The sequence below is a fragment of the Coccinella septempunctata genome, chromosome 6 (assembly GCF_907165205.1).
Source record: "Coccinella septempunctata chromosome 6, icCocSept1.1, whole genome shotgun sequence".
NCBI classification, from domain to species: Eukaryota; Metazoa; Arthropoda; class Insecta; order Coleoptera; family Coccinellidae; genus Coccinella; species Coccinella septempunctata.
In genome coordinates this window covers 15,099,526-15,116,302 of record NC_058194.1, presented here as the reverse complement: position 1 = coordinate 15,116,302, position 16,777 = coordinate 15,099,526, and the positions used below count along the sequence as shown (strand labels likewise).

General features: G+C 36.0%; 2 protein-coding genes across 2 annotated transcripts; both read left to right on the top strand.

The window, feature by feature from the left end:
• The first annotated feature begins 2,096 nt into the window (after positions 1-2,096).
• On the top strand, positions 2,097-3,212 carry LOC123315512. Its single transcript, XM_044901230.1, has 2 exons — positions 2,097-2,173; positions 2,885-3,212. Exons 1-2 carry the CDS (start codon positions 2,108-2,110, stop codon positions 3,137-3,139), a joined length of 321 nt encoding a protein of 106 aa, XP_044757165.1. The 5' UTR covers positions 2,097-2,107; the 3' UTR covers positions 3,140-3,212.
• Positions 3,213-7,980: 4,768 nt separating this feature from the next.
• LOC123315360 lies at positions 7,981-9,922 on the top strand. The gene is made up of 2 exons (XM_044901023.1): positions 7,981-8,190; positions 9,625-9,922. Exons 1-2 carry the CDS (start codon positions 7,996-7,998, stop codon positions 9,862-9,864), a joined length of 435 nt encoding a protein of 144 aa, XP_044756958.1. The 5' UTR covers positions 7,981-7,995; the 3' UTR covers positions 9,865-9,922.
• Positions 9,923-16,777: the final 6,855 nt, after the last annotated feature.

Sequence of the window (16,777 nt, the reverse complement as noted above, 5' to 3'; positions counted from 1 at the left end):
ATTTGATGACACCTGAACACCTTGTGGGGGTAATTAGTGACGCAATGATGGGTGTTTAAATGAGTTCTTGAAGCCTGATCTTCTCTTAACATTTTCTTGTGTAATACACGTCAATATCTCTTTCCTGTAATGAAATACGATTTTTCAAAAGAATCTATGCAATTCATAACATTAACAATAACACATTAAGAATATAGAATGAAATTATGAAAAATAAACACATTTTCATATTCTCATATTGAGTATTGCTCCCACGTATTCTTAACAATGCTTCCATACGGCGGGGTAAGCTTCCAATACAGCAATTGCCTGTTGTGGAACGTTTTCCCATTCTTCAAGAAAATCTTTTCAATTCTCGCCACATGGTCAACTTGCGCAATGTTTTCTGACCACATAATAAAAAAAATCACTTGCTAAATACAATGCTAAATTCCGGTAACCTGTAAGTAATAAGATGAATTACATAAACACAAATCATAACGTTGCTACGCAACAGTATAACCGTGTTCCTTGATCAAAAAGTAGGTAGTGTTTTTAAAATCTGTGTTATAAATTGCATATTTATCTTTGAAAAATCGTAATGACTTTCAGGAACGAGCTATTGACGTGAATTAAACAGAAAAATGTTAAGAGAAGATCAGACTTCGAAAATACTTCGGGAGATCCATCATTGCGTCACTAATTACCTCCACAGGTGTTCAGAAATTTAGAAGAAATAGTAACTTTCAGTTGTACCCTGTATATCATCAAATTCAATTGAAATGCAGACTCAACATCAGGTGATAAACAAGATGAAATAGGCTCCAAATAGACAACATAATGATCAGAATGAATCGATGCCCATCTTGAAATGTTATTTTAAAATTAATTTGGTGAAAATTTTTTCTGTCCGATTTTTTTCGTCCAGGAGTGTAGATATTGGAACATTCTCCTTTCGTAGGGAAGTATTTGACGAATTATTTGAAATGAAAATCACAATTATGAAAAAGAATGAACATGTTATTGATACGCAATTTCATCATTTATCAATTACTACACTATGAAATGAGTTTTTTTGTCATTCATAAGAGGAGTTAAAATTCGAATTAAATGAGTTTAACTATTTTATCTCACAAGAAAGCAGGCTTGTTAAAAAATTACATGAATGATCAGATCATCCTCCAAGAATAAAAGTTGCTTGCCATTTGAAAGATATTAATTTTTTGCCTTACTTTTTCATCACTTGGTATATTCTGCAGCTAATTGAATGATTGGCAAAAACAGCATTTTATCTGACTGTTATTTTGTCGAGTAACCGGTTGATGAGAGCTGGCTTGTCTTTTCTTGTTTAGTAAAATGTCTCTAGTTCGAAAGCTAGCATCCAATTGAATTTTTGATGGGCGAAATTCGGAGTTATGGTCATTTTCAATGCTCTTCTCCTATTATTCAAAGAAATCAAGTTGAAGAAATTATTTTTTGGGTCTTTGGTGTAACACTTTCTTCAGGTACCTATTACTATGTATGAAGGTAATGTGAAATATTTGTCTGCTTCGGAATGGGCTAGTCATTTCAATTATTCAGGAGGTCTAACTTTCCTGATTGCATGTAATCTGATTTATTCGAAGAGTTACGTTGGGGTTATCCACATAGACCACATACGACACATTAGAATAGTTTGCCATTTTCGATGCCTTTCATAATTCATAACATGATAATTTGTGAGTTACACATTCGTCGCAAAGGGATGATGAGACCTTGGAACATAGATACATGCAATGGAAAATAAACATTTGTTGTTGCCCAAAGACTGGAGTGAGATAGTTGCTCAGTGTCACCAAACACAATTTAGATAGTTGACTCTGACATCGTTGTCGATTAATTTTCAATACAAAAAAGGGAGCTTTATCCATGTAACGCCACTGCCTTAGTGTCGCGCTAGACAGAGAAGCATCGAATGTGTGTACCACAAGAAATACATTCGTAGCACTGCAATGGCCATTCCATGTATTCATGTTCCAAGGATGAGACCGAATGAATATCACATAACATTATACTGACATACATTTATTATTCCTTATAATGAGCATTTGAAATCTAGCGCAAAACATAATTAAGACTCTTATCTTCTATGAAATATAAATTATTATACTTTTTTCAGGAAATTGAAACAGTTCAATCAGACAGTGAAAGAACCGTAAGTATTTCTTTTAATTCATTTGATCTTCATATTTGTAATATTATCGATACCTAATGTGTCTTTCACGGTTAAGGTATAACCGAAATTAAATGTAGATACTCAATGTTATATAGACTATCCTGATGGTTCTCATGTATGAATTGCAATTTTTTTTTGTGTAGAATATCAGGAAATCAGAAGAAGAATTTGATAAATTGAGATTGAGAACGAAAAGTATGATAAATGTCTGGGGAGTAGCTTCTCTATTTACCAAGGTTCTTCAGAATTTGAGTGTCCTTAGATGATAAAATGAATATAAGATGATCAAAAAAAAATTTGACCTTTATTTCAGAAAAATTGAAAAATATATTCAGAAAAATCTTTCATCAAATATCTTATATAAATATCTAATACAAGAATATACATTCATAACAAGTTGAAACTTAAAGATAAGATATCGAATTGACAAAAATTTGAGACTAGTGCAATACCAAAATCCTTATCAGATTCTTCGGTGGCTACAATCTGAATCAAATTCTTCAGACATCATCAATAGCTTCAATTTACTTGCAAACTAGCTTACTTCTAACCACGAAAACTTGTCTTCTTGTTTTCGACCATCGTTGTTCCATTTTCTTACTGATTTTACTGACTGTTGCATTATAACAAAACAAAAAAAGTAAAACGTTAATGGTATTTATTATTCTCATTCTATAAAACCTTTTTTAGGAAACACCAGTTTCAGAGGGTATAATTCCAAGCATCATCACCAAAACAAGTGATGTTGCCGGTGATATCGCCAATACTGCTGGTCAATTGGCCAAAGACGATATAGAATTAAAAGCAGCCCTTCTTACTGGTATTTTAGGAGGAGCAGGGCATGCTGCTGGATCAGCCCTCCATGAGACTGGACAAGTTGCTGCACATGCAGTATCGAACATCGAAGATGGTTTTAAGAATATTTTCGGTAACTTCGGAAAATAAAAGGTTACTCTGATTAATCGAAACTATATTCTTGTTATGGAGCGCATTTCGTTTATATTGTATCGATATTAAATATTGAAGTAGAAAAATGTTTTTGTTTCATTACAGTGTCATCCAGTATGATCTTGTCCATGCCTCCGTAGGTTCTTTAGTAAACAATTCTACATCCTTTTGTCCTCCTATTGTTTTTTTGAAACTTCGAAGAAGAGTCAATCTTTCGGTATATTTGAAGTCACCTTTCCATTTGCTTTCATACTATAATGGTTTCATAATATTCCTCTGAATATAAGCATAACATTTTTAGACATCAAATACACACATCGTCAAAAGTCTTGGCCCCCCTTGGTTTCTCGAGAAATAAACAAAATATGTTCTGGAAATGAGATGAATATTTTCCTCTATTTCAACTGCTTTATATTTGATAGAATATCTTCGTTTGTTACTCTTTGCTTTATGCAGGATGAGACAAAATAGGAAAAATGAGAAAAAATTTAAATTGATCGATTATTTATTTTTGATTAATTATAGTTATTCCACAACGGAATCCAAATTCAATAGTCCGGATTACCACCTCTTCTTTCAATCATCTGCCCAATACGTCTAGGCATCCCACTAATCAAGTCATTAATGAAATTTTCAGGCATATCCTTCCATTCTTCCTGAAGGGCTAAACTCAATTCCTGAAAAGTTGAAGGTGGGTTTTGACGATTGGATATTGCTCTCCCTAAGTAATCCCATACGTGCTCAATTGTATTCATGTCCGGTGAGTTTGCTGGCCAGTTCATTCTCTGGATATTGTTCTCTTGAAGAATGTTTTGAACCCTTCGTGTGCGGTGTGGTGGGGCGTTATCATCTTGAAAAATGAAATTATCCCCAAATTCGTTGCGAAGAGGAACAATGATTGTTTCGATGATGTTTTCTGCGTAGATGTCACCAGTTATTGTTCGTTCAACGAAAATAAGAGGGGTACGGCGACCGAACTCCAGCACATTAACGATCCGCCTTGAATGGGCACAACATTGGATGAAGTTCTGCAATTTTCCCTTGAACACGGCACTATACCCAACTGTCAACATGGCTTCCTCCCGGGGCGCTCGGTCATCACAAACCTTCTTGAATGCGTCAATTTCTGGTCAATGTCCCTTGACAAGGGTGACCCGGTTGATGTCATTTATCTTGATTTTGCTCGAGCCTTCGATCGCGTGCCTCATAGACGTCTCCTGAGCAAGCTCGATCATATCGGAGTTCGTGGCCGCCTCCTCTCTTGGATCGAGGCTTTTCTTTCTGACCGCACCTTCCAGGTTCGTGTTGGCGAATCTGTCTCTTCACCCAGAGTTGTCATGAGTGGAGTGCCCCAGGGCTCCGTCTTGGGCCCAGTTCTTTTTCTGCTTTATGTTTCTGATTTGCCACGCCATGTCACCTCTCACTGTTCTCAGTTCGCCGATGACACCAAAATATTTGGCCCCTCCAGTAGCTCCTCTACTATACAAGACGACCTCGACTCCATCTCACGGTGGTGCGAAGACTGGCAGCTACCACTCAACGGTGGGAAATGCGTCGTTCTCCATATGGGTGCCCGCAATCCGCGTCGGATGTACCATCTCAATGGAGTTGTTATTCCTCTTTCCAACAGCCATTGTGATTTGGGTGTAATTGTGACGGATAACCTGAGTTGGTCGGACCACATCCTCCATGCTGTCAGCAAAGCCAAAAAATCCTTATTTCTGATCCAAAAAGCATTTGGCAGGTGTGATCCCTTAACGTGCGCGGCTATATACCGAACTTATGTGCGACCTATTATGGAGTTCGCCGGGCCTGTTTGGAGTCCGACGTTGTGCCGCGATTCATCACTGCTCGAGGGTCTCCAGCGTCGTGCAACGCGTCTCCCATACGGAATCTCGCGCCCGTCATATAGTGAAAGACTCTCTATAATGAACCTACCAACTTTTATGGAGCGGAGGACTCGTGGTGACCTCATCACTACTTATCGAGCGGTAAACGATCTTTTTGGTGTTACTCTGCGCAACCTCTTCACGTTGAACACGGATGGCCGTTTGCGGGGCCATGCTTTCAAGCTCCGCAAAGAAAACTTCAAGACAGTGCAGAGGCTAAACTTTTTGTCAAACCGGATATTTGATGTGTGGAACGCGTTACCTCCTGTTGTGGTCGAGTCAGTGTCAGTGAACTCATTTAAAAACAATTTTGACAGTTGGCATTTAAGTGATAGGAACCTTAATTTGTAGTTTTTTTTTTTTTTCATGTTCTGGTTTTGATTTATTCTGGATTATTTTGTTTCTTTTTTTTTGTGAGTTTATAGGCATTGCCTAAACTCTTATCCCTGTTAATAATAATAATAATAATAATAATAACTTCCCGGGCGAAATTGAGTCGCTCTCGTCTGTCTGGACCTCTCCAAATCCTTTCTCGCCGACTATCACTTTGTAGACCGAATCGTGACTCGTCTGAAAAAAGTACGTTGCGCCATTGCGGTGAAAGCCAATCCTGGTGGTGTTCTGCCCATTGTCGACGGGTAGCTCTATGTCCAGGTGATAGCCGAGGTACTCTTAAAGGTCTTCTTGCTCTTAAATTTGAGGAATGCAACCGTCTCCTTATGTTACTGGATGAGACTACCCGTCCATAGGTCCTCAAAAAATGACTTCGAAGGGCTGTAACAGATACCGTTCGATTCCTTCGAGTGAAATTTGCGATATAATAATAATTCCCTTGCAGATGTTACTCTGGATCGACCAGGCACCGGTCTCCGGGTAACACTGTCGGTTTCCAGGAAAAGAGCCACTATGCGCCTTACTGAAGTCCGTGGAATATTCAAACGTTGTGCAATCTGGTGGTTTGACAAATTTTCTTGATGTAGGGCTACTATTCTTGCCCGGTCAAACTGAGAAATTGGATGTCCCGGCATTTTCCACAGAATATTCTCAATATTACAACTCGCGTTATTCGCTGAAAATTGATTAACTTCGAATATTTTAGTATTCTGCCAAACAAGAAATATTTTTTGCTGATTTATTGTTTTCATTTAAGTGATAAGATAGTGAAGATTCGACACACAAAAAATTGTCATGTTACATTCAACAAGTTGAAAGTTGATAGGAGGGGCCAAGACATTTGACGATGTATGTAATTCAGCAAGTGTAGGAGACAAAACACTAGCCGAAACACAGCCGTCTATCGAGTCCACTATGGCACGGTTTAGTGTAACTCTGTACTAAGCGACATTTGATACAAGAGTTCAGGGGAAAAACCTCTGCGCCCCATGAATAGTTGAATAGTAGATATTTGAGGGAAAACTTTCTTTGCACTTGAATCAAATTTTCAGCATAGCTGTACAAAAACACAGTGGAGAGGCTTATGTTTGTGTGTTACTCACACACAAAATATGCAAATATGGTCCTCATGACACTTAGGCAAGCCACACATTGAAGAAACGTGAAACAAGAAACATATTCCCATTTTATAAGTGTTTTGAGAAACAAATCGTATTAAAACCTGCGATCAAGTATACTAGATATACAGGTTTCTATAGTAACGCGAGAACTCGAAACATGAAACATGAAATAGATTCTGTTCTATAGCTTGTCTCATGTTTCGTGTTCTTACGTTACTATAGACACCTGCAATCTACTATACTTGATGGCAGGTTTCAATACGATTTGTTTCTCAAAACATGCACTTATAAAGTGGGATTATGTTTCTTGTTTCACGTTTCTTCAATGTTTGGCTTGCCTTGACGGCTTCATTTCATTTGAAAAAAATTACGAGAAACTTATTTCATGTACATACGACTTTTTTGTGTAGTCCGCGTGTGCGATAATGAGATATTGCAACTCATCTGGCGTTGTGGATTATCAAATGTTTATTAATTGTCACGAGTTCAACAGGCGTTAGAAGCCATCCAACTTGAACAACAAGTGTGTTGTCTAAACGAAGGTTTAACTCAACAAGTTGACTACTGTTTCCGGGTTTCGCAAAGTATAGTTGGTATACCGTGGAATTGCTATCGTACCAGTGGAAGTGCAGCATGTGCACGTGAGGATGGAAGAGCAAGAGATTCAACCGGCGTACAAGATCGACTAATACACCAAGAAATCCCTTCTTAGCAGCATCCTGAATTAATAGCTCCTTCTGGAAAGCTACGGCAGGATAGTTTCTACTCAAACAATTCGAAATAGCTTTAATTTGAGGGCTCTCGAACATGAGATAAAACTGGAACACGCATTGATGCCGATGCCTGTTCACGAATGAGTCCAGATTTCATCTGTATGAGTCTAATGGGCGAATGTTTGTGTGACGAGATCGGGGTCTACGGTGTAATGGACATTATTTCATGATGCCAACAACCATTGTCGTTGGTGGCTCTGCTTGTATTTGGGAAAGCATTTGTTTAGTGGGCGCACTGAGCATATTATTATCCACAGTAATGCAACCATGGCAGCGGAAAATTATCGTGATTTAATTATAGAACCTACTATTACTATTACATCCTTTTGTGCAGCCATCGGCAAAAATTTTATGCTGATCGGTGAAAAAAATTCATTATTTCGAAAATGATCGAAATATTTCAACTTTCATTTTCAACATAATGAAAATGAAAACAGTATGAAAATGAGAAAAGCAGCGACGTTAAAATTATAGTATGTTCACGGCTTTTTAGATTCAAGATGAAATGTATTCAGTTCATCCAGTACAAGTACAAATTAATACAGCAAGAAATGTCCGATAATTTCCTATCACAGATTCACCGGAAACTTCCTTGTAATCAACAACCCACATTTTGCATTCGATCATAAATTCCACAAATCGATCAGTTTGAGAAGACCTCTTGATAGATTACCATCATGGTGAAGGAAAATATAATCGCGTGTTCAGTGCTAGTGCTACTTATGTTCCTCCTTGGTGGGGTTAGTTCTTTTCCTGTTCCTGCACAACCATTCGTCAATACAGGAGGAATAAAAAGCGATGTGATAGTTACCCAGTGGCCTTCAACAAATGAAAAAAGTGATCTCAAGGAAGAACTCCAGCCTGGATGGATGGTAATCAGAATATAACTATGTATAACTTGAAATTAAAATTTCGAATATTTGTTAACAAAGGTAAACCACAAAAAAATGTGAGATGAAATGGTAGGAAAATATCAATAATAATTATCTATTCAAAAAATACATCATATACTTACTTCGAGAATAATTGACAACGCTGTAGGAAATCGAAATTATATTAGTAATTTTTTTCATTTATATTTATCAGAAACCCCAGCACATTACAGGGATTCTCTATCATAATTACATACAATAAAAATATAACCAAGGTACACTGTGACATAAGAAGTTCAAAACATTCTAACTCAACAACAAGCTGTCAGCAGAAATCTTACAAATAAGGAGATCATACTTATTTTAACCTTCTAATTTTAATTCAATTGGCTCGATATAACATTACATCATATCAGATGATATAATGATAGACATCAGATATCTTCGGAATTTACACATGGAAATGTCCTTTTCTGTCTGTCCAAGAAGGTTTGGTTGAAAATATAGGTTCTTCATCACTTTATGAGGAGAATCATAAACAATTTATATGTTCATATTCCCTCAAGCTTCGCAGGACGAATTTTCTTTACTTCATTCAAGGAGATATAGGATATATCTCCTTGACTTCATTCACTTTTTCCAAGATGGTGGTGATATTGAGAGGACTTGAAAAGTAAAATGTAGTTCAAAGCCTTCCTTGTAGGATTTTCAGACAGACAGACAAAAAATTAAAAGAGTTTTGATTAGGTTTAGTTCTAAATAACCCAAAAAAGTCAGGTATTCGAAAATTAGACACAGATATCCCAAGTTTGTTTATTAGTATAATTGTATAGATTTCGCTATTTGTCATTTTTGTAAACGAATTCTCCGTCGCTCACGTACCGTTCCACTAGCCTATACGGTTTTGAAGCACGGGCATTAGTGGAACGGTTATTCGGGAGGTCGTGGTCGTGATAGTTGTGAGAGCCTAGTGGAACGCACCCTTAATGCATCGACATTCGAATCTGTTATTGATAAAAGAGGAAGACTTTTAATTCGTGCACCAGTTATTAGACTTGTTAAGACATTCCACAATTTTTTCTTGTGCTAATTGACGAAAATGTATATTTTTGTATGGCTGTTTGAATTATGTACACCTCGATCAAACGAATGTTCTCAGAAATAAACCTTTTTCCAAGGAAGAAATTCAGTTTTTGGAAAACAATTCCGGTTTTTCAACCTATTGTATAAAAATAATGAGGCTCAAATTGGTCGGTTTTCGTTTTAAATTACGCAACTTTTCATAGAATTGAGGAGTACTTATGCACCCTCTACGAGTAGTGGAGGTAAATTGAGTTTTTTCAAGTGACAAGCACAACTTTTCGTAGCAGAAATAACATAACTTAATGAGAAAGTCTCCTTTATGACATCAAAATCTGAATTTCTTGATTTCAGAAACGTCAGCTCATCAACTTCGGAAAAGCAGCAAGCAGAGTTGGAAACATGATGGGTTCTCATGCCACTAAAATTTCGATTGCTTTAGATAAAATCTGTGAAGTTATAAAAACAGTGATACCACTTCTAGCTGCTGTTTGTCACGTGGGGCAGTTTGGATTTTGTGCAGCGACAAACGATGCACCAGCTGACCTTTCGGCTGCAATTTCACCATCGATGTTGAGCGAATTGGATCGTTGAAATTTTGAGAAAATGTGGACTTGATGTTGATGAAATTAAAAATAAAAAGATCAAAATATTTTGTTTTTTTAAAACTGTTTTAGGTATTTCGAATTGAAGATCGACGTAACAGATTGTTATCAAGATTGAACTGCAAATAGCTCATATGAGACGTATCACCAAAATTCGCCTGTAGCCAAATTCAAAGATGACAACTACAAAGGCTTCTACAACAAACATGCTGTCGCCTAAATTTTCAATCAGGAGAGAGATGAAAATTAAAATTTTTTTCCGCCGACCTCTTAATAATAGCACCGTTTAAGGTTCACTAAATTATCTGTTAATGAACCCTTTTATTGTTTAATTTCCTATTAATGCATTATTGTCATGGGTAATCGAACATAGAATTATTCAGCAGCTTCCAAAATAATTATTTTATTTGTATGTCGCATTGATTTTCGTAGTACCTAGCGGGTGAATTGAGAAGAAATGAATTGTGGAGGTTGCAGGAAAATTATGATGTTTAAAGAGTAATCAAGATATCTATATGTACTACAACTCCAGCTTCCACCAGCTCCACACATTCTTTATTCCTTAACAGATATTATAGGGAACGATATCAATGTGATTTATTCAAAATGTCACAATTCGAATATGCCCTCTATGGACTTCTCGAATTGTTCGATCGGCTGCATAAATATCAACATTCCGATATGAACATAAAAATATATAAGGTGTCAAAATTGACTATACTCCATTGACTTTTATTTTAGCAGTCGGTTGGCCATGGAAATTTGACACATTTCACTCTGTATAGTACGAAAATGTGGGGTTATGACGCTTGTCAAAACATTTTTGGGTTTTAAATCAACGCTATGTTGCCCGTTCTACGTAAAAGTTTCTGTTATTACGTATTTTATCAGAATGTCGAACATCTTCGGAAAATATGTGACGAACATATAATAGAAGTTTATACAAACTGATTGAAGGCATAACAAATCCAGTTATCAGCATGGAAAATACATGAGATCAGTATAATATCATAATATGCACTAGCTTAAGGAGAGTTTATGTTCGTAATCTTCTTTGGCTTAAGTTTGAATACGTTACATCAGTTGTAGATTTCAAAAGTATTAACCCGAAGATGAAATGCATATGATGCAGTTGTTGGCAATGGGTATATCTCGAAGTAATTAACAGATAATTACAAGAATGTTAAATTCTTCAACAAAAATCATCTTGCATCAATATAAGTAATAGGAATTAAAGGAAGTTTCAAGTCAAGATGAAATAATTAGGTATTTATTGGTACCTCAAGACATTTACAATGTATAGGACAAGTCAAATGAAAAATAGAAAAATCAATTTTCGGGAACTTATTCTACGATGACATTCATCGAAAATCCTGTAGTAAACTTTTCGCATTAATTCACTCAAACATAAAACTCGTCGTTTAGATTCAGATGGAAGATTATATATAAATTCTCTTACATTGAATATGTTCGCTACCTACTGACGTACTGTGGATTTTAGAATATCAGGGTATACCTATTTGAATGAGCGGACCTGAATTCTAAATAGCACTTCCTGAAATCCTGTTTCTTTTTTTTCAATCACTTTCGGCATTTCCGTAATAAAAATTGATATTAGTTGTGGCAACGGCGTTATGACATTAACGACATTTCATGAGTGCCAACCTTACTGTGTTCTTGTTACAAAAATTTGAGAAAATTATTTCATGGCCAACCGACTGCTAAAATAAATGTGAATGGAGTGTAGGTATCGATAGAAAATTTTTGCACACAAGAATTCACATTCAATTCAAAATGTGTGGACGGAAAAATCTTGTAATCAACTCGTTTATTAATTGAGCGATTAATGATCTCGAACATTAAAATATCTCAATCATTAATCGCTTTCATTAATAACCTAGTTGATTAAATAACTATTTCCATATTACTTAGCGGTACTAGCTTTTTTCAAGATTTTAAACATATCAGGTATTCTCATACAATATTCGACACTCATGTTATCTGGAAAAATCAAGTTGTGCATAGTTCTATAAGAATTTGTTTTCGGTGAAAAAGATGGCGGTTACGTGTTTGAAGTGTGCAAAATCAATAAGTCGAAATGACGACTCAATATCGTGCTCAAATAATAAAGCACATATATATCACATGGGATGTGTGAATATTACTGGAGAACTTTTCGAACAACTGAAAAAATCTACTGGTTCCCAAAAATGGCTGTGTGGTATATGTTGGTCTGACGAAGCCATTACTCACGTTATGAAGTCTGTCGGCAACGGTGAGAAAACTATGGATGGATTGGGATGTCTAATCACGAAAATACTTGAAGAAACTATTTCGCCGATATTGGATTCAATGAGATCAGAAATACTTAACCTCAAAATGGAGGTCATATCACTGAAAGATGAAAATATCAAATTATTAAATGAAATTGGTAGCGATACTGAGATGTCTTATGCTGACCTGGCAGGAAAACAGAAAATTTCCGATGTAGTTGTTGACAATTCTACAACGGCAACTACTAAAATTATTTCAGGTAACAAATTATTGTCACATAGCGTGTCCGGTTCCATTGAGTCCAAGTCCAATGTGGAGAGACAAGATGTGAATAAGGAAGAAGCCGGAAGAAGCTATAGCACAAAATACATCGACTTCGAAATGTGCAGAAGCTCAAATTTTGCATTCCAATGTTCAGTCAGCCAACAAGATAGCAAAAATAACTGATAACGAAGGTTTTACTGTAGTTGAAAAACGAAAAAGACGTCATCGTAGCAATCCCATTTTGGGTACTTGCAAAAATGACAACATAGCAATAAAATCAGCACCTAAATTTAAATATTTACATGTATGTAATTTGCACCCGAATATGGAGGAGAGTGTCATTGTTGGTCACCTCGAGAAAAATGGAATTAAGGATGTAAAATGTTCCAGAATGAAATCGAATAGACCAGAGGAATATTCCTCATTCAAGATAATGGTACCTGATCATCTTTTTGAAGCCCTGAGGAACCCTGAAATTTGGCCTGAAGGAGTAAGACTTAATCCTTTTTTATTTCGTCTGATGAAGAGCAAAATCAACGAATGAAGAGGCGTTATAGCATCGTTCATCAAAATGTTCAGTCGATAACAGAGACAGGTTGTCTCTGGTCGATAGGAAATTGTTTCAATCAGTTAGAACTGTTTATAAATGAACTTGATGTGTCATTTGTCACGATCACAGAACATTGGAAAAGTGAATATGAACTTCTGAACTACAAATTTGTGAACTATAATTTAATTTCCTTTTTCACGCGAGAAACAGGTAAACACGGCGGCTGCGCCATATATTGTAGGAATGGGATCACTTGTAAAGAACGATCCGATCTTAAGTCTTCGGTTCCATTTGTAATCGAGTGTTCAGCAGTTGAATGTCTTATCGATAGTAAAAAAACAATTATCATTTGCATATATCGCCCCAGCTGTTTTAACAAACTGGATTTAGATACGTTCTTTGAGAAGATGCATAACATTTTTATGAAATTAACAAGGGAACGATGTTCTTTTGTGATAACTGGAGACTTCAACATCGATATTCTTTCAAAAAATTTGTTAGCAGAGAGGTTCATATCACTTGTTGAAGGTTTCAATGCAAAATGTATGATTACCGAACCTACTATGGTAACACCAACATCTTCGACATGTATCGATAATATTATAACCAATATCGAAAATGATACTTCGGCAAGTGTTTTCGAACAACATATTTCTGATCACAGAGTGCAATTGTTCAGTTTTGTATCTTTCGATGATGTTATTAACAAGAAAGAAATTCGCCTAATGAATGAGTCTACTACTGACGTGTTTCTGATGTCCTTGTCTCAAGTGGACTGGAACATTTTTTCAACTGATTCTGTCACTTGTGTGGACCTTCTGTGGAATAGATTCCATGAGACATATACACGAATATTTGATGGCTCATTTCCATTTATTTCTGTTAAAAACTACAACAAATTTAATATTCCAATTACACCCCCGGTTCAAAAACTCCGTGAATTATTGAATACTTTATTTGTAATGTCAGAAAATAATTCAAATTTTAAAGGTCAATACAGAGAAGTGAAACATCGTTATGATAGGGAATTGAAGAGAATGAATCAAGACTACTTCAGAAAATTAATTTCAACAAGTAAAAATAAGTGCAGAACATCTTGGATCATACTGAGTAGACTAACCGGTAAAAATACGTCCAAAGATGTCTTTGGTCATGTTGGAGACCCACAAATACTTGTCAATGAATTCAGTCAGTATTTCGCAGGCTTACGTTCAGAGCATTCCAATAATTCAAATATATCGGACATTACATTTGGTAACAGTCGAAATAACAAATCTTTTTATTAAAATACTTTCCTGTCACCGAGGCGGAATTGATGGATATTGTAGCCAAAATGAAAAGTAAAAACTCCTGTGGTTATGATGAAATTCCTATCACAGTCATCAAGAAATCGATCCATATAATCGCTAAACCTCTATCTAACATTATCAACAGAGCTTTTACAGAAGGTTTATTTCCATCGGCACTTAAGCTGGCTGTTATAAAACCTCTTCATAAAAAAGGAGATGTTAATGATGTTCATAATTACCGTCCTATCAGTTTGCTGACAACATTTAGTAAAGTTTTCGAAAAAGTATTGGTCAACCGCTTATTAAATTTTTTTCATAAGTTCAGGATATTTTCGCCAAATCAACATGGCTTCTTGAGCGGTAGAAGCACCACCACAGCTCTCTATGAATTAACATCTACAATTATTCAAGCACTTGAACAGAGTGAGGTGCCTATCGGACTTTATCTCGACCTGTCTAAGGCCTTCGATTCCGTAAATCACATAAAACTGTTGAATAAATTGGAACTCTATGGTATTCGAGACAGCCAGCTTAAGTTGATACGTAGTTACTTGAGCAATAGAACTCAAAGGGTGTCCGTTACCATTGGCGCTGGAGTTCACACGTCTAATGACAAAATTCTGAATGTGGGTGTACCTCAGGGTAGTATTCTTGGGCCCCTTCTCTTTATAGTATTTATAAATGATTTACCTTCGGCTATATCATCTTTTGTCCTTAATGTTGTCACTATTTTGCTGTTCGTGGTCGACGCAAATGCTCTTGTGAAAGATAGGGATCTCCAGTCAGGTATCGAGCGAACGCAGGTTGTCTTCGAATTGATTAAAAATTGGTGTATTGGGAATGACCTAAATTTAAATATTGAAAAAACAGAGTGCGTCATGTTTAAAACTAATAGATCCAAATTGAATTTTCCGGAAAAAATAGACTTCAACAATACATCAGTTAAGATAGCACAGTCCACAAAGTTCTTGGGAGTTCATGTGGACGACCAATTGAATTGGTGTGAACATGTTCTACAACTTGGTAAAAAACTAAATAGTGCTCTTTACATGATAAGAGTATTATCTCGACGGGTGGATGTGAATCTTTTGAGGTCCATATACTTTGCAAGTTTCGATTCTTTGCTTCGGTATGGAATCGTGATTTGGGGTGGCAGTTCTGATGCCAGTAAATTATTTGTACTTCAGAAATCGGCTTCAAGAGCCATGATAGGATTAAAATATAGAGAAACGTGTAGGGGCCATTTCAGAAGGAATGGAATTCTTACTTTCTACGGACTCTTCATTATGGAGAGTATTCTTTATACCAGAAAAAATCCCCATTACTTTGAAGATTCCAAAAATAATAATAATACCAGGCGAACAGTTCCTTATCACTTTCCACAACATAATCTGACTCTAACAGAAAGAAACACCAAATATGTATGTATCAGATTGTATAATAGTGTCCCCAAAGCCATATTAGATAAAATGGATTTCAGAAGATTCAAGAAAAAACTCACCAACTTGATCGTCAATATTGAACCTTATTCAGTATTAGAGTTTTTGAAATATGATTTTAGGAATTTTGAAATGTAATTCTAGTTTTCTCTTTGTTTGACGGTTTCTCATTTCTTTGTATTCTGGATTCTGAGAATAAATTTATTGTTATTGTTATTGTTATTGTTATTATTTGATAGTTACTCTCTCAAGTGACATATCAAGAATACACCTGAGATATACAGGGCGGAAAGGACAGTACGTCAAACATTGAGATAAAAAAATTGGAAAATTTTCCTTATTGTTAATATTGTAACGTTTTCTTCGCTTGATTGAAACGTCCAACTTATTAAAATTATTTATTTACACTTAATAAACTTATAACTCACAAACTAACTATTTCACTACTATTTATTTCCACTCTTGTTTATTTCCACTAGTCGCTTGCACTGTAACTGTACTTGTACTTGCCTACCTGCTCCTCCGCTGGGCTTATATAGGCGCCGGAAACATTCAGGTACCTTCGCGAACCTTTCGCGATTCTTCCAGAAGGAAGCGACCGCCCTGGTTCTCGAAAGGTCCGACCGCAAGGGCCGGACTGGTTACAATATGTTATTATGTAGAGAGTTTGATTAGAAATTTTGGTGATGAAAGCTTCCATAGTGCGTTAAGAGTATCAACAGGGATAATAAAACAAAAACAAAAAACACACTTCTTTTAAAGTTTTACTCTTTGGCGATCGATTTCGGTTGTCAAACCATCATCAGGCCAGCTGGAAAGTATATATGTGTTTTCTCAAAATTTCATCACTTAAATTCATGTAGGCATTGTAGTAAGAATGTGCAATCTTACCGTCAATGAGGTAGTCTCTTTCATAAAAATCATTAGACTCTCGACAACAAGCAATGTGGAAGAATGTTGTTGTTGAATTTCTTCTGGTCGGTATGTGGTGAAATTATTCGATACGAAAGTGTAAGTTAATTTAAGTTGTCATCTGTCACGTTTCTAATGTTAGGGGGTATGTTAGGGAAATTAATTATCTTTATT